This window comes from Eupeodes corollae, chromosome 1 (genome assembly GCF_945859685.1).
Source record: "Eupeodes corollae chromosome 1, idEupCoro1.1, whole genome shotgun sequence".
NCBI classification, from domain to species: Eukaryota; Metazoa; Arthropoda; class Insecta; order Diptera; family Syrphidae; genus Eupeodes; species Eupeodes corollae.
Window position 1 is genome coordinate 196,702,471 of NC_079147.1, and position 23,732 is coordinate 196,726,202.

General features: G+C 34.9%; 1 protein-coding gene across 1 annotated transcript; it reads right to left on the minus strand.

Annotated features, from left to right (window-relative positions):
- Nucleotides 1–4,965: 4,965 nt before the first annotated feature.
- LOC129939344 (probable chitinase 10) lies at nt 4,966–23,022 on the minus strand. Its single transcript, XM_056047320.1, has 8 exons — nt 22,846–23,022; nt 12,817–13,005; nt 9,063–12,734; nt 8,819–9,004; nt 8,484–8,763; nt 7,025–8,422; nt 6,704–6,971; nt 4,966–6,633 (listed from the first exon to the last, which is right to left on the minus strand). Exons 2-8 carry the CDS (start codon nt 12,850–12,852, stop codon nt 5,274–5,276), a joined length of 7,200 nt encoding a protein of 2,399 aa, XP_055903295.1. The 5' UTR covers nt 12,853–13,005; nt 22,846–23,022; the 3' UTR covers nt 4,966–5,273.
- Nucleotides 23,023–23,732: the final 710 nt, after the last annotated feature.

Consider the following 23,732-nt stretch of genomic DNA (forward strand, 5'->3'; position numbering starts at 1 on the left):
CTACAGCATCCAATGCTGAAAAAAAATTGCAGCACTTTTTTACTGTGTATAAAGATTTTGGGATTTTATAATTGAAATCAGTTCCTAGAAAATTTCAATATAGGGAGATTTGGTCCTGGGACCAGTATTCTGGTAGAAGGGGATTCGCTCAGACGCCTTAAGGATATTGTTATTAGCACTATCAGCTTCATGTTAGGCATTAAGAAATTTGCAGGAGAAGAAATTTGTAATCATAAAAGCTGGAAAAAGGTTTGCCCGGACCAGGCTGATACAAGCAGATAATTATTTAATAGCGTCATCAAAATTTATTTACTGGGTCACCTATTGTTAAATAGCTAAAGTTCAGCGATTGTTGAGCTTATTTTTTGTCATGGCTGTTCGCAAGTAGTTTTTAATTTAACTTATTAATTTAATTTTAACTTAACTTAATTTTAACTTATTAAAAATCCTTTCACATCACATAAACATATTTGATGTGACCATGAGATTCGGAAGAGATATTGAAAAGTTTCATATTTAACGATGAATTTCAAGAACTCTAATGATAGAAATTGGATATTAGCCGCTCTCAAATAACTTCTCAACCTTGGTATCTTTGAGAGAAGTTCTGATCCTGACATTTCATCATAAACACTAGCAAATTTTGTACCAGCTATTTTCAAAACATTGGGCAGGTTCAGGCGACATGAAACTTGACTTCATTAGAACGTTCACTGAAAAGCTAGTCAAGAAAAACCTTCTTAACTATCAAGTCAAACTTCTTACGTCAAAATGGCAGTTGATAATGTTTCTTCATTCAACTGAAAGCTTAACTTTGTTATGCTATTGTTCATTTATTTACTGCACAATTTCACTTTATATTTTGTGAAAAAGGGTTCCTTGTCAAATTTAAACATAAATAAGTAAGATTTCTTTACAGTACAAAATATAAGTCAGGATGAACTTATAGTTTGCCCGAGTAGTGTTTTGTAAACATTTATGTTTTGGGTAGTTATTGCACGATCAACTGAAGGTAGAGGTTAGTGAGGTAAAGTTCTGAGTTCGAAATGTATGTAAGTATGGCAAGACAGAACCATTTTTGTGTGTTTTGTATGTTAAAAAAGTGAACTTTGAAAATTAATTAAAAATAGAAATAAATGTTTACTCGCTTTAAATTGCTACAGTTATTATTTATTTGCAAATATAAAAACCGCGAGTCGAAATTCGAGCTGCGGTAATGGAAAGTTGAACCGAAAAAACAAACTAGTGTATTTATGTGCACATATTCCAAAAAGTCTCCGTACAGGAGATAATTTTTGTTTTATAACTGCAGAACAAATAGTAATGTCCAATAATAAAGCTAAAGTGGGAGCACTGATGACAGCACATATTCTCCTCTCACTTTTAAACAACAAAAGAATGTATATGAACAAAGGATACCGTTATATATCTTATAATGCAAAACAACAACAAAAAGGTTTCCGTACAGATCTTTTTATAATGTTATAATTAACGTTGAAACGCTCTTGATCACTTTTTTTTTTTGTTTTTTTGGTAAGTTTTTGTATTCTAAATAATATTTTAGCTAAAAAAGATTCCATTTCACTCAAGGAAATGGAAATGGCAACTAAAAATAAACAAATGCCCTTTGCCACCTAACAAATCAGAATTGACTTGAAAAATGAGGGAACATCTTTGGATAAAATTTCTAAAATACTCAAAAGACTACGGTCTTCAATCAAATATATGTATAGGACAATTATAAAAAAACGAAAACCATCGCAAACCAACCAAGATCAGGCCGTCCAACAAAGATTGATCCTCGTACGGAGCGAAGAGTGTTGAGGAGTATAGCAGAGGATCCCAAGCAAAGTGCCGCAGTTTTAGTACGAAAGTTAAAAACGATAAAATTGATGTCTCAACCAAAAAATGTTAGAAACCTTTTAAACAGAAAAGGTTTTAATGGTAGAGTGTGCCAAATGAAGCCACTCATTCGAAAGGCTAATACAAAAGCTAGGCTGGACTATGCAGTTTGACACCTAGGAAAAGAAAGTACATTTTGGGACCGGTTATATTTACTGACGAAAGTAAAATTCAACATCTTTGGTTCAGATGGAAGTCGTATGGCGTGGAGAAAGCACAACACTGCACTGAACCCAATAAGTTTGATAACTACTGTTAAGGACAGCGGCGGCAGTGTAATGGTGTGAGGGTGTATGGCATCTTCCGGCGTTGGAAACTTCGTTTTCAAAGAAAATACTATGGATAAATTTGGACACTTGAATATTCTTAAGGAAAACCTTCATTAAAGTGCCCAAAAATTGGGTCTTGGCAGCAACTTTACTTTTCAACGGTCAGTCTTCAGATCTCAATTCTATTATGCACCTGTGGGATCACCTAGAAAAAAAGGTTTGTCAGCGTACAATGACCTCAAAACTATACTACTTCACGAATGGAACAACATTTCTCCAGATACGACCGCCAAGCTTGTCTATTAGATGAGAAACAGTTTGGAGGATTAAATATTAAGCTACTTTTTTCCTTAAGTGAAGTGATTTTTGTTAAGTTGTTTTCCATTTTTCCAACGAAAAGTAATCAAAAAATTACTGTACGGAGACTTATTTGTTCCTTATTTTATCTTTTTGTGCTGTGGATTTTTGTTTTTAAAATAAAATGCTATATAGTGGCTACGTTGTCAAGGGATTCTGATTGGCTAAATCTAACAACAAAAGTAGTTGAAATTTCTCCTCAGACGTAGTGTAAAAAATTCGGCTACAAAGTTAGTGGAGAATGAATTTGACGTTTCTCAATCAGCTGCTCGGGCGCTTATTATAAAAAAAAAATATAACGGCTTTTAACTGGTTTTTATTACTTACTTTTGATTCTCGGACCTTTCTTCTTAAATAATCCTAAAGATTCTCAATGGGATTAAGGTCTGGGGATTGCGGAGGATGAGGTAATTGGGATTTAACATTATAGAGAAGCTACACCTTTACTATCCTTGATGAATGTTTAGGATCGTTGTCTTGCACAAGTTAAAAGTCGTCTTTAAGGCCAATTTTTAAAGCGCTGGCTTTCAAATTTTCTTTTAAGATTTGTAAATATTTGTTGTTTCTATGACGACTTAATTTCTCACACCATAGGACCCCATAGCTCGCCAGACTATAACATTTCCGCCTCCATGTTTCACCGTTGATTGCAAATTTTTACATCTAATGCTGTGTTTGGTTTCCTCCACACAAATCTGCGACCGTCCAAACCAACGACATTAAACTTGCTCTCGTCAAGGAATAACACATTCTTCCAAAAATCATCTGCTTTTGAAACGTTTGCATTCACATAGTTCAAGCGTTTTGAAACGTTTGCTTTTAAAATATGGGTTTTTTTTTGTACCGTGCGTTCATTATATCCCGTTGAATGCAGAAAGTTCCGAACAGTTTGAGGGACAAGCGATATTCCATCATTTGCTTGAATATCAGCAACTATTTTAGTACCACTTAACTTGGGATCAGCCTTTACGATTCTTTCAATTGTTCATTCCATATGAGCGTCTAGTATTTTTTTTTTAATTCTTCCTGGTATTTTACATATTTAACTGTAGACCGTGGTCTACCAATAGTTGACAATATCTTAACATAACTTTGTCCGTCGTTTCTTAGTTTAAAGATCAGTTTTCTTACTTCAAGGGGTACTTTTTTTATGAGAAGCCTCCATGTATATGTACTTCCTGTATATCGCAACTGAAAAAAAAACTACCCAAATTTGGTTAAAACTAATGCTCGATTCGAATATTTGGAAAATAGATGTGGACTTGAAAAACATTTCATTCTATTGAAAATTTTGCTGTATTTTTTTTTAGATTCGATCGAAAACTTTTTCTACAAAACGTGAAAACCAATAAAAAAAACTGATTAGAAACTGTTTTCGGCTCAAGTATTTGGAGCTTTACATTTTTTCAATTTTTGTTGGTGTTAAAGTTTAAAAAAATCGACATACCGGGTATAAACAGAAAGTTATCGAGTTGCGTCGCATCCCAGCCTCTTGTTATACGCATTTATAATAGGAACAAATATGTTTCATGCCCGTGTAATAATAAATCAGTAATTTAACTATATTATTTGTGCTTACCTCATAAAAGTTCAGCAAAATATACTTCTGTATGTACACACCAAATTTACCGCTTAAACAAACACACAAATTTTCTGGCCACACTTTACAATTGGACTGGACGGCTCTTAAAGAATGACTTGTAAAAGAACATTTGCAACACGTGACAGATGCTGATATATGTGTGTGTAAAGAGAGGTAGTTTCCATTCATAGAATGGAACATGTCTGAGCGTGAATTAAGTAACAAACAAGGGGGCAAAGTAATTCCGTTTTACGGTGGAACCTTTCTTCTCTTCTATCCTCAAGAACGCAAAGCCTAAAGCCCCGAAGGCTAAAGCTATTAATGACTGCATAGTGAAAGAAAAGAAAGTACATTGTGGAGTCGAATATATAGAAGAAATAGCACGAGTCAATAGAAGCGGTCAGTAATAAGGTAAAGAAATAATCAGGGAGCTATTCAAATCCAACAGACTTTTACAAAGCTCTTAAAACCAGAAATTTAACCATAGCTTCTAAACTGCTGCTGTACAAGAACACGATCCTTCCAATACTGAAACATAGATTTGAGAAAAAGGTGCTTTATAGCTCTCGATAAAAAAGTTATATGAAGAATGTTTGAATATTGGTGACATCGGAGGTGTGTCAGCCCGGAGACTCATCAAATTCCCAAATACGACGTAGAAGAGGAAGATCATGACTCTGTTGGAGCCAATAGAGAGAAAAGAATCTCATCAATCAACTTAGTTTGCATCTTGTGTTAGGCCCAGTTCCATACCAGACTTAATCGCAACACAATCATGGAGGTAAGTCAAGTACATACATATATCCTTATTTTATGAAATGTCCCAAAAACATTAAGTATTAAGAAAAGGACAGATTTTTGTTTTTTTAAATTAGTTTTTTGTTTTATTTAAGTTTGATTTTATTCGTTTACCGTTATAAATTATATGCTTACATAATAGATCATGTACTTAGATAAGAATTTTGAGTAATAACAGTATATTAAGGTAAATACACTGTTATGGATAGGCCTTTTCAAACCTCTTAACTCCAAAGACTCAATCGTTCTTTGTGTGTTTTCTAAAATATCTATATAAATATGAAATCTCAAAAACAGATTCCATCCCCAATTCGCATCCAACACCATAGATTTTGTTTTTGTAGACTTTCTTAGAATAATTCTCATCATGTACAATCGTTAGCTCTTTGTCCTGGTATACCTCTCAGCTCTTGGTTCATTGTTCTCAACAATGGATGTTTACCACAACCGCATCGTCCACGGAAATCATCCAAATCCAATGCCCAAACCATTCCACCACCAAGACCCAAATCTTTGACAAATTGTGATTTTCTTCGAATCTCAGCAACATCATCATACGAAACCCATTGATTGCCACGATAGGCGTAGGGTCCGATACGACCTTCATCATCTCGAACCACAGTCCATCCACCGCTGTTGACATTCTCACAGATTTCATAGTAAGCCAAGAATCCACCGGCACGTGTAAATTTGCCTGCTTCTCCAGGTCCATAGGTCTTCTCGTTCAAGCCTCGTGATGAAGAATCGGCCAGGGAGAATGATTGTCCATAAAGTGGCATTCCCATGACAAGTTTCTTTGGTGGTGTTCCCTTTTCGATCCAGTAGTTCATACTGAAGTTAGCATTGAAGTAGTCATAGGAATCACCTTCCACGTAGTACAAAGGAGCAACATGTCCGGTTTTCTTGTCCCAATGTCCATGGAAGTCATATGTCATTACAGCTATCCAATCAAAGTAGCGTGCCAGTGTTGGGACATCATAACCAGCATCAATGACCTTCTTACTTGGGGACACTGCCGAAGACAGAAGTAGTCCTCGAGGCTTAAATTCCTCCGAAAGCTCGCGAACCAAAGCTGCAAATCCAGCCTTTTCCTCGGGAGATCCCTTATCACAGTCAACCTGCCAGCACACTGGATATTCCCAATCCAAGTCAAGACCTTCAAAACCGTATTTATCCACAAAGTCAAGAACACTCTTTATAAACCTAGCTCTGGCCTGAGGATCTAGCACCAATCGGGAGTATTTGTTTCCTAGAGAATCATTCCATCCACCAATGGCCACAGTCACACGAATGCCCTTTTCCTTGTAGGCCACTACCCTTTCGTAGAACTTGTTATCGACATCAGCCCAGGAATCATGAGTTTTGATGGTAAGACTGTCTCTGTTCAGAACTGCAAATCCATAGACAATGTGCGTACAGAGGTTTTCGTCAATATCCTCGGGAACAAACTTGCCCTCGCCTGGTCTGTACCACGCCCAGTTAGTGAAGTAGCAAACCACCTTATATTGCTCATCGGCAGAGGGCTTTATAGGAGGACGTTTCTTATCGGGTTTCTTTGTTGGTGTAGAAGTTGGTTTCTTTGTTGTTGCTAGAACTGGCTTCTTCGTAGGCTTGGTTACAGGTTTAGGTCTCACGGTTGTTGTAGTTCTGGAATCAGTTACACTACATTGAGAATTTTGTGGCCAATCGCAATAGTTTTCATTCCAATGAAGACCATCAGGACATCTGAAATTTAGAAAAACAAATAGGAACTTGAGTAAGTCATGGATGAGGAGGAGACTTTAAGTCAGCAAACCTTTGTTCAATTAGTCCTCCAAATTGACAAACGTAGTATTTGTTACAATCCCTCTTGTGTGCCACAAAGTTTCGTCCATGGCAGCTCATATCCTCTGATTCGGAGTTCTCAAAGTTTTCTTGTTCCTCTGCTGACTCTTCCAGTTCTTCGGGTTCAGTGTAGACCACAGGTTTCAAAGATGTCTCTCGAACAATCACTGGAGTCTGTTTGGTTGTGACTTCCACTGATGGAGCCACATAGCGATCTGTATCTGAACTAAGGTTTGCAACTAAAAAAAGATTTGAGGTTAGAAGGAGACTTCTTTATAAAATACAAACTTACTTTCTGACTTATCCTCAAGCTTGCACTGTGGCTGAGGTCCTGGGTACTTCCTCAAAACTCTATTAATTGTCTTCAACAGCGGATACGACTCACAGTCACATTTGTTCTTAAAGTCATCCAAATCCAGAGCCCAGATCATAGCACCTCCAAGACCCATAGCCTTTACATACTCACTCTTGTGCCGAATCATTGGTACATCATCGAATGATACCCATTGATCCCGAAGATATGCATAAGGACCCATGCGTCCACGAGGATCTCTCACTACATGCCAATTCTTGTTTCGAATGTTGTTGCAAATTTCATAGTACGAAAGGAATCCTCGAGCCCGAGTGGCTTCTCCAGCTTCTCCACCACCATAAGTTGGGGCGTTCAAATCATGACCATTGGCTTGAGCCAATGAGAATGATTGTCCATACATTGGCATACCCATGATGATCTTTCTGCGATCGGCTCCTTGATTTATCCAATAGCTGATCGAGAAGTTTGCATTAAATGTTGGATCATCATCGGGATGACCATACATAGGAGCTACATGACCAGTCTTCTTGTCCCATTGCCCATGGAAATCGTAAGTCATAACAGCAATCCAGTCGAAGTATTTCGAAAGCACTGGCACATCGTATCCAGCATCGATGACCTTCTTGTTGGGAGATACAGCTGATGACAAAAGAAGTCCCCGTGGCTTGAATTCCTCAGAGATTTCACGAACCAGTGCTGCGAAACCTTCTTTCTCATCCATTGAACCCTTGTTACAATCCACCTGCCAGCACACTGGATATTCCCAGTCCAAGTCTAAACCATCAAAGTTATACTTCTCGATGAATTCCACAACGTGTTTGATGAATCTAGCTCTTGCTCTGGCGTCCTTGACCAAGCGAGCATACTTATCTCCAGCCGAATCATTCCAACCTCCAATTGCAACTGTTACCTTAACCTTCTTGGCCTTGAAAGTTGTCACCCGTTCGTAGAACTTATTGTCCATGTCGGCCCAAGAGTCGTGTGGTTGAATGGTCAGAGTTTCCCGGTTCAAGACAGCAAAGCCATAAACAATGTGCGTACATAGCTCAGCATCGATATCCTCGGGAACGAATTTACCACCGCCTTGGCGGTACCAGGCCCAGTTGGTGAAGTAACAAACAACCTTAAAGTCCATGTCAGAGTCGGATGAAATCTCATAGGAACCTTCTTCTTCGCCTTGATCGACCTCGCTGTTAGGATCGTAAGGAAGTTCATTATCGACGTTATCAATGGTTTCGATATTTGCTGGAACTTCTTCATTCGATTGAATTTCTTCGATTGTTTCCATGTTTGATGGAGGCTTTCCTCCTTCGTTGTGTTCAACAGGTTGTGCAGGTTCTGCAGGCACTTCTGGTTCATCTAAGTTTATCAATCCAGCTAAAAGGAACACAATTTGGTTGGAAAGATCGAGGACAAAGTGACATTTCGCAATACTTACGTGTTGGTTCATAACCACTTGGTGAAGTCTTGAGAACATCATGAATTTGTGTCAGCAGAGGATGAACTCCATCACCACAACGGTTCTTGAAATCATCCAAATCCAAAGCCCAGACCATTCCTCCTCCAAGATTCAAAGCCCGAACTAGCTGGGACTTCTTACGGATCATTGCCGGGTCATCGAATGACACCCATTGGTTACCCTTGCGAGCATATGGTCCCATGCGACCCTTTTCGTCTTGAACAACTTCCCAGCCTTGATTTTTCACTCGATCACAGATCTGAGATTAAAAGGTTAAAAAAAAAAAAATTTCACAAGTTACAGAAGGTACAAACCTCATAGTAGGCTAAGAAACCTGCAGCTCTGGTAAATTCTCCAGCTAGACCTGGTCCTGGTGCCTTTGCATTTAGTCCATTATCCTTGGGATCAGCCAAAGTGAAAGATTGACCATAGAGTGGCATTCCCATGACAATCTTTCTCGATGGAGCACCTTTTTCGATCCAGTAGTTCAGGGAGAAGTTCTGGAATATAATTAATTTCTTAGAACAAAAAGTCTTTGGCTAGCTTCTTTTTACTTACGGCATTAAAGTAATCATAATCGTCTTCCGGGTGATAGTAGAGTGGAGCAACATGTCCAGTCTTCTTATCCCATTGACCGTGGAAATCGTAGGTCATTACAGCAATCCAATCGAAGTAACGTGCCAAGTCAGCGACGTCATAACCAGCATCGATGATCTTCTTACTAGGTGAAACTGCTGTTGATAGAAGAAGTCCTTTTGGCTTGAAGGCATCCGAGAGTTCCCTTACCCAAGCAGTAAAAGCTTCCTTTTCATCAGCGATTCCCTTGCTACATTCAGTCTGCCAGCAAACTGGGTACTCCCAGTCCAAGTCAAGACCTTCGAAACCGTATCTTTCCAAGAAGTCAACAGCTTGCTTAACAAACTTAGCCCGGGCCGATGGATTCCTTACCAAGCGACTGTATTTGTCACCTTGGGAATCATTCCAACCACCCAAAGCCAAACTGACCTTGACACCCTTTGACTTGAGATCAGACACCCGTGTGTAGAACTTATTATCCAGATCTGCCCAAGAGTCATGGGTTCTTATGGTCAGTTCTGAGTAGTCAAGAACTGCGAAGCCATAAACAATGTGAGTGCAGAGGTCTGTGTTAATGTCATCGGGAGTGTAGCGACCAAGTCCCTTACGGTACCAAGCCCAGTTAGTGAAGTAACAGACAACCTTGTAGTAACCGTCGAGAGGTTGAACTTGAGGCCTATCGGTGGGATAAGTTGGCCTTGGTGTTGTGACTGGCCGAGCAGTAGTGGTGGAAGGTGGGCTTGGATCGAGTGGATCCAAAGGCTCCAGACCGTTTTCACCATTGTCAATTACATTGTTTCCTTCGTCCAATCCTATTTCTCCCTGAACACAGTTGGCGTTCGCTGGCCAATCACAAATGTCCAGATTAGGATTCCAATGCAGACCTGGCCCACATTCGGCTGCCTCCAAACGGTCCCAGTTACAGCGCAGGTATTTTCCACAATCACCTGGATATGGAACGAAGTTCTTTCCCTCACAGGGGTCACTTTCGGAGGCCTTGGAGTTGATGAGTCGCAGATATTTCTTTGTGGAGACACACTTGACGTTACTTGGCCAGTCACAGATTTTCTTTTCATGATTCCATTGGAGATCATTTCCACAATTGTTTGGAATGAGCACCTCATTGACACACACGTAGTATTGTCCACAGTTTCTATGTGGCCAGTATTGGCCGGCCATACACTTCTTGGGTCGCTTTGGACGTGGAGCTGTAGGGGGCTTCGATGGCTTAACCGCTGCTACCACAGGTTTGGCTGTCGTTTGGTAATCTGACTGAATTGGACGCCTTGATGGCTTTGATGTTGTTGGTGGTTGTGTGGGACGTCTAGATGCTCTAGACGGCATTGCTGGCCTTGGTGTTGTTGGATAATCAGCTTGAATTGGCAGAGCTGTCGTTCTGCGGTGAGTGGTCTGGGGCTTGCTGTTTAGAGTCTGAATTGGACCCTTTGTTGTGTGTGGAACTGACTTACAATTAGCTGTTGCTGGCCAATCACAATAGCTGTTCTCACGATTCCAGTGAAGACCACCGGCACAAAACTGCTGAGTCATTTCACCATCAGCCACACAGTGGAAGTAGGCGTTACAATTGTTTGGGTGTGGAAGGAACTGTCCAGCTACGCAGTTGGATGTAACCATAACGGGTTGGATCACAGCTGGTGATGGAATCGTTGTGGCATCGGCCATTGCTGGGCTGTAAGTGGTAGTGCGTCTAGTAGTGGATGGTCTTCGAGTTGTTGTAGTTGTCGTTGTTGTTGAACTTGTTGTAGGATGAACATGAGCCGGCGCTGATGTTGTTGATGTTGAAGCTTCCCATGAAGGCCATGAAGTGGTGGAATCGTAACTTCCGACATTTCCAGAACCTCCATCAGAACTGGCTGTTGTCATAACTGGGGGAACAGGTGTCACAGGTTGTGGTGGACGAACACAGTTACTGCCAGTAGATGGTGGAGCACTTCCTAATCGACCCAAAGCTCGGTTGATAGCCTTCAGAAGTGGGAAAGCTTCAGAGCAACATCTATTCTGGAAATCATCTAAATCAATAGTCCAAGCAGCAACACCACCAAAGCCAGCATTTGCTGCATATCGCGCCTTAGCTTCCACCGATGAAGTATCTTCATAGCCAACCCACTGATTACGGAGCATTGCATAGGGGCCAGACTTCCTCTCCGAATCCCGTCCAACTTGCCATTTATTTTTGCGAATCCTTTGACAGATTTCGTAGTAAGCCAACATTCCAGGTTGTTTTGTAAGTTCACCTGGTTCACCAGGACCCGACGATGGAGCTCCTTCTCCCACAAGTCGATTGCTGGATTCCTCCAAAGTAAAGGTCTGCCCATAGAAAGGAATACCCATTATGAGTTTCTCAGGAGCTGCACCATTTCTCACAAGCAATTGCATAGCGTAGTCAGTATTGTATTGCGGGTACTTGTCACCTTTGCGGCCATATAGAGGGCTCACATGTCCCGTTTGCTGTTCCCAGGCTCCATGGTAGTCATAAGACATGACTGTTAAATAGTTGGCATGTTTCGAGAGTTCTGCGAGATCGTAGGCTTCAGCGATGATTTCTTGATATCCCGAAATAGCTACTCCCAATTGTAGGGTATTGTCCACACGATTGAATTCGGTTCTTAGAGCTTTAACGAGTTTGGTGAAATTAGGCTTATCGCTTGCTGGTCCACTCTTGCAGTCACTCTGCCAGCACTTGGGATAATTCCAGTCCAGATGGAGACCTTTGAAGCCATGTCGCTGAAGGAAACCTGCCACACTCGATGCGAATACATTGCGTTTGATCTCGTCAGCTGCAAGACGGGAATACTTGTCTCCGGTTGAGTCGGTCCACCCACCAAGAGCTATCAAAACTGGTACATTGATTGAAGTGACTCGCTTGTAGTAGCCATTCTCAACATCTACCCATGGATCGAACTCCTTGATTGTCAAGAGATCAGGGTCCAATGAGGCAAAGGAATAAATTACAGCTGTACACAAGGATCCATCAACGTTTTCGGGCACAAATTTGCCATCACCTTGTCTGTAGAAAGCCCAGTTAGTAAAGTAGCACAGAACTTGTGGTGACCGGTTTAAATTCTTCTTGTTGGTGTTGGTTGCGGGTGCCCTTCTCAGTTGTTCAAAGCGTGCCTCATCTTCTCGCTGGAATTGCAACTCTTCTGCTGTCACAAGTTGTTGATAAGGTGATCCACTGCGATATGGCTCAGGCCCTAGATCGTTTTCATAACTAGGTTCAACATAAGCTGCATATTCATCACCTGCTGGAAAGACGGGAAGAGGTTCTACATCATCGTCTACTGTGGCTGCCTTCAGTTTCTCAGGCTTAACGGGGGTTGCTTGCTCAGCAAGTTCTTCTTCATCTTCTTCGATCAGGTCCTCGAGGGTGGCATCGAATTCAGGAGCTGATTCAACAGATGCACGGACGAAAGATTTTCCCAGAAAAGTGTCATCTGATCGAATTGTTGGAACACTTTCCACAGCGCTCCTAAGTGGCAAGAAAATCTCTCCAAAAGTAGGTCGCAAAGAATACCTTCCCGAATGGTTTTCGGGTTCATTTTGGGGTACACTTTCGACAGCAGATCTCACAAAAGCTGGTTCTCTACCTTCAGGTTCATGACGAAGTGTTGAAGAATTAGCAAGGGTTGTCAGCTATAATCGACAAAAATCAGAAACGAAAAAGAAGAAAGTAAATTTGGTGTCAAAAGGAAAGCAATGTATAAATTTAACTCACCAGAAGCAGACACACTGCCCCGCTAAGGAAAGTCATAGTTTCGGTTTCAGTGGGTTAACTAGTGTTGGCCCACAATTTTGGTATCGGCGTCGTTCTTTTGATTGTTTCTTTCTTCCGATCCGAGAGTGTTGATTAATCCGATTTTGTTGTGCTCACTGCCGTACTGTCGTTATTAGTCTATCTTCGAGTCTAGAAAACAAAAGAAGAAGAAACTTCATCAGCAAAAGTTCTCCAATGCATTGACTCTGGAAAACAACAATACAAATTACACAAAAAAAAAACTCATAAAAAGCGTCACGTCTCGTCGCCAGTCAGCCAGTTAGCCAGCAACCTAAGAGAGTTCTACCCGAGGTTTTGACCGCTCATGGTTTGGAATACTAATAAGACTCTTGGGCAACAACCCACTAAAGACTCACAAGTGAATCACTAATAAATATGTACACCTCTAGATTTACGAATATTTTTTGTTATCATAACAAAAATGTGGCTTTGGGATGATATACTAACTTGGCATGTAATCATGGTCAATACACAAATTCATTTCCTGCTTCCTAGAAGTGGAAGTTTAATAGACATGTATCGTAATCCCATGAAATTTATAAAAAACCTCAAACGTGTCTTTCTTGACAATAGGCCTACAAAATCCTATACAAATAATATCCCCTTGGACTTGGTACAATGTCATCATAAGAAAGAGGATAACTTCATTATGGTTTCGATTCTGAGAATATTGCGCTTTTTCTTCTTTTGTGTGTCATATATGGAAATTAGTATTCAAAGGATGTAGGTTGATGGATTAATAACGATCATCATTGATCGCGGATTGTGAGAGGTGTTTGTGAGGAGAGTTTTTGTTGTTCTTGTTTTTGTATTTGATTTAGTTGTTTTATATTGTATTTTGAATCTGAGAAGTTATGTTTAGTACTTAACTTGAAAAACGATTTTGAAAAAAAAGTATTTTAATTGGGTTTTTAGTATCAAGCTTAATTGCAGTCCGTCAATTGCAAGTTTCAAGGCCAAGACATTTGATGTAATTTTAACAGATATTGCTCCAAAATAAGTTCAGATCGACACGTTTAGTTTTTGATGCGATATAAAAAATCAAATATCTTTATACCTTTTTAAAAGTCACTTAGAAAACCAAGGGTTAAATTATTGAAACAAGTGTTGATTTTATGGAATGTTTAAAGACCTTAAACCTGAAACTAAAAAAAAATGCAAAAGAGTTGAATTGAATGAATATAAATACAAGAAAAGCTTACAAAATAATACAAACGGCCTTCGCAAAGTTCTTAAATCGTTTTAAAACTCGATCTACTAATTCTCGGTTTATATCTGAAACTGAGTTTTTTAAATATTTGGAACGCCTGCATTTCTTCATTTCAAATAATTGTGTAAAACTCGAGTCAAAATTAATTATGAGCTTTAAAAACATAGATCGCAGTTTTTTAAAACGAAGTTCTGATAAATAAATGCCCGCTTTGGACATAAATATTGTTTGATTTGTGTAAGACTCATTTATGATTGGAAAGTTTTCTTGTAATTTTTAGTATGACAATTTCAAAATATGTTGAGAGAACGTGGGGAAAATTGAAACCAACATGAAACAAATTTGATTTGTAATCTTCTAGTAAAGTTTGTGTTCTAAGGAATGCAATTTATTTGTAACCTTGGATGTGAACGATGTAAATAATCGGAAGTACCTCCATACAAATTATTTTTGTCAAACGAAATAGTCAAACAAATTGAAGTCGTCCTATACTTAAGGGTATTCTGGAGTATGGTGGATTTGCAATCCAAAACTAAAGCTTAAGCTGTTTTTTACGTAAAGATGTATTCAAGAAGTTGAATTAATAAATTTGTATATGTACAAATCTATGGCAGGAAACAACTTAAAAGTCAGTATCTTCTTTTATTCTCAAGATATTTCACTCAAAATCTAATTTTTATTACTTTGTTTAATTCTTGGTTTTAGATTTTTATTTTTCTCTCAATTGGTAGTATTAATAAGAAAACTTTTTGCATATATGATAAAGATAAGTTGAAGTCAATAGTCTTTTTATTTTGTACCTGAGTCTAAAATCAATTTTTGTCAGTTCTTAGAATTTTTGGAGGCTTTTCGTTCTTCGTAAAAATTGTCAATCGTTTTTTCACAAAAATTATATAAATTATGAGCAGAATCAAACCATTTTAAAATCAATAATCTAATTTGTTTTCGAGACATTCGAGTAGAAAATCAGTTGTTACTAATTTTTAGTAGCAATTTATTAACCAATGTTTTATATTTAATAAAAAAAACTGTCAAATATATTTTATTTAAATCATTACATATTATTTTTAACAATATTTTCAATAAAATGAAGTAATTTTTAAGTCAGGGAAATTGTTTATACCCAAGTTACAAAGTTTTTAGTAGATACTTTGCTTTCGTTTTTAATTTGTCCAAAAAAAAATGTCAATTTGATTTTTCTGAAAATTGTGCCAGATGTTTAAAACGTTTTTCTTCGCTATATACAATTTTGGAGTTAATATCATTTTCTTGTTAGAAAAATAGTCGAGGTGACGAACATTTTTATTTAATTTGTTTGTCTTATAAAAAACCGTTAATGGTTTTTTTTTTTAAACTATCCTTTATTAGTAATTCCAAAAATCTGACCGATTATAATAACTTCCTATAGAATAAAAAAAAGTTGTTTACAAAAATTAGTTTCTGGAAAAGTAGTCTACACATTTTTTCTTTAGAACTTCCGTAAAGTTTTGAAACAGTGATAAACACAAGCTTAAGGAAAATTTTGCGCCAAAAATCTCATTTTGTTCGTTTACAAGGTGCAATTGACTCAGCAATTAAAGATGCCCGGCCATTAAATTTGTTGTTACTGCATAGTTTGGGCCTCAGAGCAGCTTCAATTGAAAAACGATTTTTTTTATAAGAAACGATCTTTTCTGACGAGACTTATTTTTATCTCGAAGGCTTAGATAACGAATTAATTTAGTGCACCGGAGCTCAAAAAACTCTAACGGTATCATCCGAGGAGTCAATGCATCCAGAGAGAGTGGCAGTTGTTGGGAAATGTAAGCTACTGTCATCATTGCAACATTTTTCTTGGAAAATGAGCCTTGTTAACTGACTGTTTTTGTACTGAAAATAAGTTCGAGGATTTGGAGGGTATTTGTTAAAGGCAACATGGCACGGCATGTCAGAATCGATCTTTTGCGTAGAGAATTCCTAAAAACTGCTTTGATTTTAACCCTGAAGAGTTTTTTATTTTGTAGGAAACTGTTAAGAATCAACTTTATTTTAAAGCTAAACATACACTTGTGGAAGATCTTCTGATATTGACTGTGGAAAGTCTTCCAATATGATCCAATTAGGTGAGAAATGTCAATTTTCTATCATGTGAAAATTGTCCTTTTATGCGGTTAATTGATTTTCTAAATATATATATAATATATTTAACTTCTCATAGTTATTGCAATCGGTCCGATTTGTCGTATTGAACATTTTTGCATTTCTCGACGTTTCATGCGATTTTTAGAGAGATCTCTGTGCGTGACAGTGTACGTACGTTCGTACGTTCGGGAAGTTTTTTTTCGTCGTCCATAGCTCAAGAACCAGTTGAGATATCTATCGACTTCAAATAAATTTTGTTTTAAAGATAATAAAGCAGAAAAATGAAGAAAGGGCTCTCAAAAAAATTGAGTTGGTGATTTTTTACTATGGCAAAATAAAAAAACGCGGTGAATATGCTGGTTAACCCAAAATATGTCACGAAAGCCATTGATTTGAATTAAATTTTATATTATATATTGAAACGTGATTTAAAACAAGTATATTTTTGGAAAAAAATCCAATTAACGTTTTTTTTTATAAAAAAGAAACAGAAAAAAAAACATAATTGTAACCTCGAATATTTTACGAAAAAAAAAATATTTTATCTCCAAAATTGTATGTAACGGAACATATAGATTTTGATATCTGGTAAAATTTTGAGGACAATCGGATTGACAGTTCTTTTTATAAAAAAAGAGCCTGGAATGCGAACCACACTGATAACTTCCCATCCCGACTTTCTTTTTGTCTTGTTTAAAAGTTTGTAGGTTTTCATGTTGGGTTAAAAAAGTTGTTACTTGAATTACAAATTTTAAAATTACCAACAATATTTTTCATACAAATAAATAGTTAAGTTTGAAAATCTAGTTTTGTTAAAAAGATTTTTAGTGGAAAATTTTTGCAACAAATTGGATAATTGAAATTAATTTGAGAGATATCAAGAACCGAACATAAATTTGTACCAAATTTGCGTACTATTTTTTTCTAGATTTAATTTTTGTATGAAAAAGCGGACTGTTGGATTTAAAAAAAAAAACTACTGAATATCGAACACAATATTTTCTGTGAAATAAAAAGAGTTTAAAGACAATATTCTAAATTTTTAAAAGCTATTTTAGTAGAAAGTAAATTTTTACCAAGTTTTAGCTTTGTTTTTTTTGTTAGGTTTTTATTTTTTTGTAAAGTTAGATTTTCTTCAAAATTTTCCTGCATGTTGACAACTATATTTTTAAAAGATAAATGTAGCTTAAAGCTTGTTAAATTTTCTTTTAAGATTTTTCTTAAAAATTTTACTTAATGGTGAAAACAATATTTCTTATGAGTGAAAATTAGTTGAATGCCATAATCTCAAATTTTTGAAAGATATTTGAATCGAAACTCAACTTAAGTAATGTTTTTTTTAGGGTTTTAGTTTTTCTAAAAAAAAACTGTCTATTTACTGTCACTTTATTTTTCATAGCAAAAAATTGTTTTGGAGATGAAATCATTTTGTATTAGTACGATTTTCGAAGTGACACATTTTTTCAATTTTTTTGATTTATTTATTTATTATTTTTCAAAAAATATACTTGTTTGGTATCACGTTACAATATATTATATAAAATTTAATTCAATCCTCTAGTGTTTTAGGGTCGTAAGATATTTAGATTTAACCAAAATGTTCACCTTTTTTTTAAACTGCTATGGTAAAAAAACCGCCCACACAATTTTCTTGATAGCCCTTTCCGTATCTTTCTGCTTTTTATATAACAATATTTATTTTATGTCGATATCTCTTCTGGTTCTTGAGCTACGGACAACAAAAAAAAGTCGCGAACGTACGTACACACGCACGCACATACATCTTTTTAAAAATCTTTTATTTCGACTCTAGGGACCTTGAACCGTCGAGAAATGTCAAAATTTTCGATTTGAAAAACCTAATAAAAACCTTAACAAAACATTACTAGTTGGTAAAAATTCGACTCAAATATCTTTTCAAAAAATATTGACTTCAAACTAATTTTATCTTACAGAAAATATTTCAGTAATTTTTTATAAAAATCCTACTATCAATTTTTCCATAAATATTAAAATCTACAAAAATTAGTGAGAAAATGCTTCTAAAATTGATTTTCGACTAATAATCTCGTTAACAAAAATAGATTTTGAAATCAACTATACGCAAAATGTTGTTATTAATATGTAATTTTTTAGAATAAATCAACTGACAACTTTGTTAACAAAACACGAAAACCTTCAAACCTTGTGTGTGTGGGTCGAATCCCATCCTCTTTTTTTTTAAAGTAATCGGCTGACAATTGCCGATAATTTTGTATCTTTAAATTAAAAATTGTTTGTTTATACGGTTGGAATAAAAACAAAAAAATTGTAGATGACAGAAACAACAGGTCGTGTTTATGTGTCCAATTTTTTCCAACCTTTTTTTTTTGACTTCTTATTTCTTTCATTTTTCGTAATTTTCAAATTCTTTTAATATCCTGTAAATTAAAATCCCGCCAAATTAACCAATATGATATTGAAAACCAGCAATCAAGCACATTCTGCTACTTATTTGCTATTTTTATATTGTCGTTAAACTACAGTTAACAAAACTTCTCATAATAAAAATGTACAATACCTTTTTAATAGGCATCCTCAAACGAATACTTAGTTTATTTTAAAACAAATAAATAAACATTCTGTGTGTTAATAGGGTACAAAAAAAACATTATTCTCACATAAATCAATCAAGTACAGTATTCTTTCGATATTCGATGAAATTAAGCAACAAATATAAATCTTCTTGTTTTGTTTGTAGCAAAGAAAGAATCCGTTAAATTCGAATCATTTCGAAATGAAATTGTAATAAATCTAATGCGGTTTCCTTATTTGTTTATATGCAATTTGGATGTGTTTATCTTCTATTGCTAAAGTTATTGATGATTTTCTTAGAACAGATGACATTTCTGTTTTAGTAGAAGTCTTAGAGAATAATATTTGAGAAATTCTAAGAAAAATAAATAAGGCTTATAATAAATATTATAAAACAATAAATAAGCTACAGTGTTCGACAATTTAAAACAAAAGAGCTGAGATGCAAACTTGGTGGACAAAAATAACTTAGTTATAGTGTTCGATCCTTATTTTGTTGCTTGGTAGGTAAAATTGTATTTGTATAGACAATTTAACTTTTTGAACCCCTAACCCTTTGCTCCTGAAATTACATTTTGCATAAATGGATTTGGTTTTCGTTATGAAACCTCTAGGAACATATCAGAAAAGTATCAATTTTGTGGTTTCACCGAAACCAATATGAAAAAAAGGTTAAGAACTTTGCGGAATTTGTATGACGTTTTCAAACAAATTTCTTGCCTCTAAATTGGCTTTTTGATGCTTGGTTTAAATTTATTCAAGCGAAATTAAATTTTATTTATTCTAAAACAATCATTTAAAAAATGAAAAAAAAAAAATGAATAGGAGGTTTAAATTAGTATATTGTGAATAAATTAAAATTGGAGTTTATTTATAGAGTCTATTTAAACAAATTATAATTTCAAATTTTGTAAGAATCCAACAGTCGTTAAACTGTTACAATAGTTGGAATGGAATTTAAAAAGTTCTTCTTTTCCAAAAATAACCAACATACTTTTTGTGCAGAAAATACTAAAAACATTAATCAAGAGCAATGAATAAATTTTAAAAGTTCTTAGAACATAGTGGCTATTAAATGGTTTTTTTAAGTATATATGTATGTAGTGTATATTTAAAATACCGTTATATGTAGTTTTTTTAATTATAAAGTCTGTTTTTAAAAAATAACCTTAACAAGAAGCTGATATAAAAAAACGTATGCTGTACGAATAAAAACTATTAAAAATAGCTTTGAACAACTAAGATGTTCAGAAATATAGTAGACTTTTGAGGAACCAAAGACTGATTTTTGTATGAATAATATTATGGATTGACTCATTTCTTGGTTTAAAGTCGGTAGCGCTCATATTTGACACCTATCACACTCAGCTGTCATTTGAAGTGTCACAGTGTCACTATCACAGAATCCCTCATATCAAGTCCCTGACGCTGCGAATGCTAATAAATAAACATCACAAGACCCGAAAGAAATCAAAAAGGAATTGCCACACGAAAATCCTAGTTTCGCAGTTCCACATCAGCTGATTTGAGTAAAAATGGGAAATATTAATATTATCTTTTGCAGAAAATGAAGAAAATACACTAAGACAATAATTAAAAATCTAGATTGAGATTTTACATCTATGATCTTTTAAAGGTCTTGAGAAATGACATTGCTGACTCGAGGTAGTTGCAACAAGCCGTGGACAACGTCTCACATTAACAACTACGTCTGATGACAACAAGAAGTTGCCGTGAAGAAAAACCAAGTGAAATATAAGTCCAAAATTCAAGAAGTGGCCTTATTACACTTTTGTTAATTGTATTAAAGCCAGTTGGTCTTGTTCCACTTAATAGAAACTTTGCACACACTCAACCTGGCCCCTATCTGAAATCCTAAAATGTGCTCAATCAGTGGGGTTGCAGGGGGACAGGATAACCCCTCTTACATACCTAACCGTTAAAAAAAATTGGTCTAATTTCTCAAAATAATTTGGCCTTATTTGACTTTGTGAAAGTGCAATGCGATCAACTGCTGAAAATTAGCCTTATTTCACTCTTATAAAGTGCAATTTTTAAAAGTTGGTCCTATTACACTTGGTTTGCAAGTTGATCCACTTCAGAATAGTTATTCGGTTCCAAAGCTTTAAAGAATTTGTGCCTCCAAATGATTGTGTCTTTTATTCATCTAGTCATAATGTGAAGGCCAGTCATTCTTATAACATCTTCTTTAAGGTTGATAAAGGTATGCTGCTCTACCTGACCTAATGCATTCTTTTTTCTTCTTTAAACTATGCAAATCTCATAAATGAAATAAATTCTACAGAATTAACAACTAGAAGGTGGCGAACTTATTTAATTTCGTTCTTACTTCTTCTGAAAAGGAACTAACTTTCTCGTTACAGTTTTTTGAAAATCCTTGGACAGTTTCAGGCGTTTTTTGAGTTTTCAAAGATATAAATACTTTCACATAAAAACCAATATTTTATTTATATGCGCTCCATCTTTGTTCGCTAAATTTAATTTTTGTTTTGTTTTAAGTTGAAATTCGATCAAAATAACTGATAGTAGAAAAAACAGTCAAACTTTTTGTACATTCGGGCTTATGATATTTATTTTCATGAACTCCTGAATGATACTATTTTTGGCGTTCGTTCTATGAACCTATTACGACGGTTTCTGTGATGAGGCAGATTAGTTCAATGTTTGCCATTTATAAAACTGAGCAAGGCGATAACTACGCAATGTTTAAGTTCATCAAAAATGTATCGCTGTTAGTTTTTTATTTACATTAAGCTAGAATTTGAAAAATGAATGATCCAGTATAAGTTTATAAATTCCACAACAAAGAAACATTTAAAGAAAAAATGTTTAAAAAACAATTTAAAAACATTGCGGTCATGTTCAAAAATGTTTCTGTTTTGTTTCTCTGGTGTAGGTGTAGACGCTTTGAGGAACATTTCTGAAGCGTTTTTTGTTTTCCTTTTATGTATTCAATTTTTTGTGTGAAATTAAACTGTTTCTTTATTTTAATTTTTCACAACTAATAATTTCGGAAATTCAGGCATATTGTGGTTTTTTTTAATATTTGTCAAGGAGATAACACACAAGTTTTTAAAAATGTTTCTTTAGACGCACATTTAAATATATGCTAAAGAACAACTTGGCCTCATCCTGTTTTTCATTTACAAATGTGGAGCTTCAATAAAATCAAATGCATTTAAATTATGAAATAATTCACTCAAGTGCAAATTATAACTAAAAACTTATATATTTATATAAAATCAATGCGTCAAATTTTCACGACAAGATACTTTTGAATTGTTTAATAACTACAAAAAAATCAGCTCTTTATAATTTATGTCAAATCTGCCCAACTAAAGTTAAAATCAATTTGTCAAAAACAAACACTTTTGAGGGTTTAATCAATCACTAGAAAGAAATAGCTTCGTAAAAAGCAATAAATGGAATATGGTTTTATATGACTATGCATTAATCACCACCCTATTTTAAAACATAAAAAAAGCCAAAACTTCAAGCAAACTCTAAAAAGTAATCAGGCTTCGTTGAGATTTATTTTTGAACAAATATTTTCAAAAACAGACTACAAATATTTTGAAACCCCTATTTTTTCATTTATAATTTTTTAAGTGACATAGGTTTACGAATACTTTAATTTAAAAATATAATTACATTTTTTGTATAAGATTATTTTATTATACATTTGGCATTTTTATTTGTTAGAAAAACTTCAAATTTCTATGAATTTTAGCCCAAAAATAAATAAATTGTCAAAAATTATTGAAACTTATCCTATTGATGTTTCAACTTTTTTTTGAAAAAAACGGAGAGTGTTTGAAAGTATTGATGATACTATAATTTGTACTCCAGAAACAACTAGTAAAAATAAATTTCACAACGAGTATGCACTTTATGGTTTTTTAAAGAATATATTTAAAAGAAGGTTCCTCTGCCAGTTCTTTTATTTTATTGCAAATAATTAAAAATATTCAACAAAATTAAAATATAGGTTTTTTTTTCTTAACATTTAGTCACTAACTTTACAAATTGAATTTTTTAATCACCTTTGAATTAAAATTAATTAAATTCCACCATCACTTCAATAACAAAAACGTTTCCAGAATAAATTAAATTGAATATTCTTCAATGCGAATACAAAATAACTATTAACAAAAAAATCCACTATTTATTATAATTTAATATATTATAAAATCCCGAAGACAAACGATAATATATGTTTACAATTCCAACCGTCAAGTAGAACTGATTCTTAATATTCTCCTGTTCCCTGTATTTATATTAAAGACATCATACGCACTCTTCCCGACGCGACTATAAGAATGCTTTCTCATATCCAACATTGAGCAATATAACAACAACACATTTTTTTTTTATTTTAACTTAAAAGATATGAACAAAACAAAAGTGATAAAAATTAAATACAAATACAACAAGAAGAACAACAAATTTCTTTAAGTAGGTGGAAGCTCTTATATTTTCTGCCTAAGATTGTCATCAGGTTCTTTTCTCTCTTGAAGAACATCTTTTTTCTCTTTGTTTTACTATAAGTAAGAAATTGAGATTCTTGTTAAACTTCTCTCAGATTATTGAACTTTATTTGATATGTGATGCATTAAAACGAAATATATGTATATTATAAAGTTATTATGATCATCATTATCATTAGAGGTTCTTAGCATAAAGATAAAGAACAATTAAATTTTAAATCTAGTTTTATAGTAAAAACATGTATTTTATTGCATTTTAATCAGAAACTGAATAATAAGGTGTTGATTTTTTGAATTCATGGTTTCATATTAGAATAATAGAGCAATTTTAAGAATCTTAAGCAATCAGTTTTAAATAAGCTTTTTTTGATTAAAAAATAAATTAATCACGATTTAGCACAGATCCACTTTCGAAGAGAACTTAACCTTCCCACTTTCCAGAT

Coding starts and splice junctions, on each gene's coding strand:
- LOC129939344 (XM_056047320.1), bottom strand. CDS start 12,852: ATGACTTTCCTTAGCGGGGCAGTGTGTCTGCTTCTG. Junction 8,423..8,483: donor AAGTGGTTATGAACCAACAC/GTAAGTATTGCG, acceptor TGTTCCTTTTAG/CTGGATTGATAAACTTAGAT. Junction 6,972..7,024: donor GCTTGAGGATAAGTCAGAAA/GTAAGTTTGTAT, acceptor ATCTTTTTTTAG/TTGCAAACCTTAGTTCAGAT.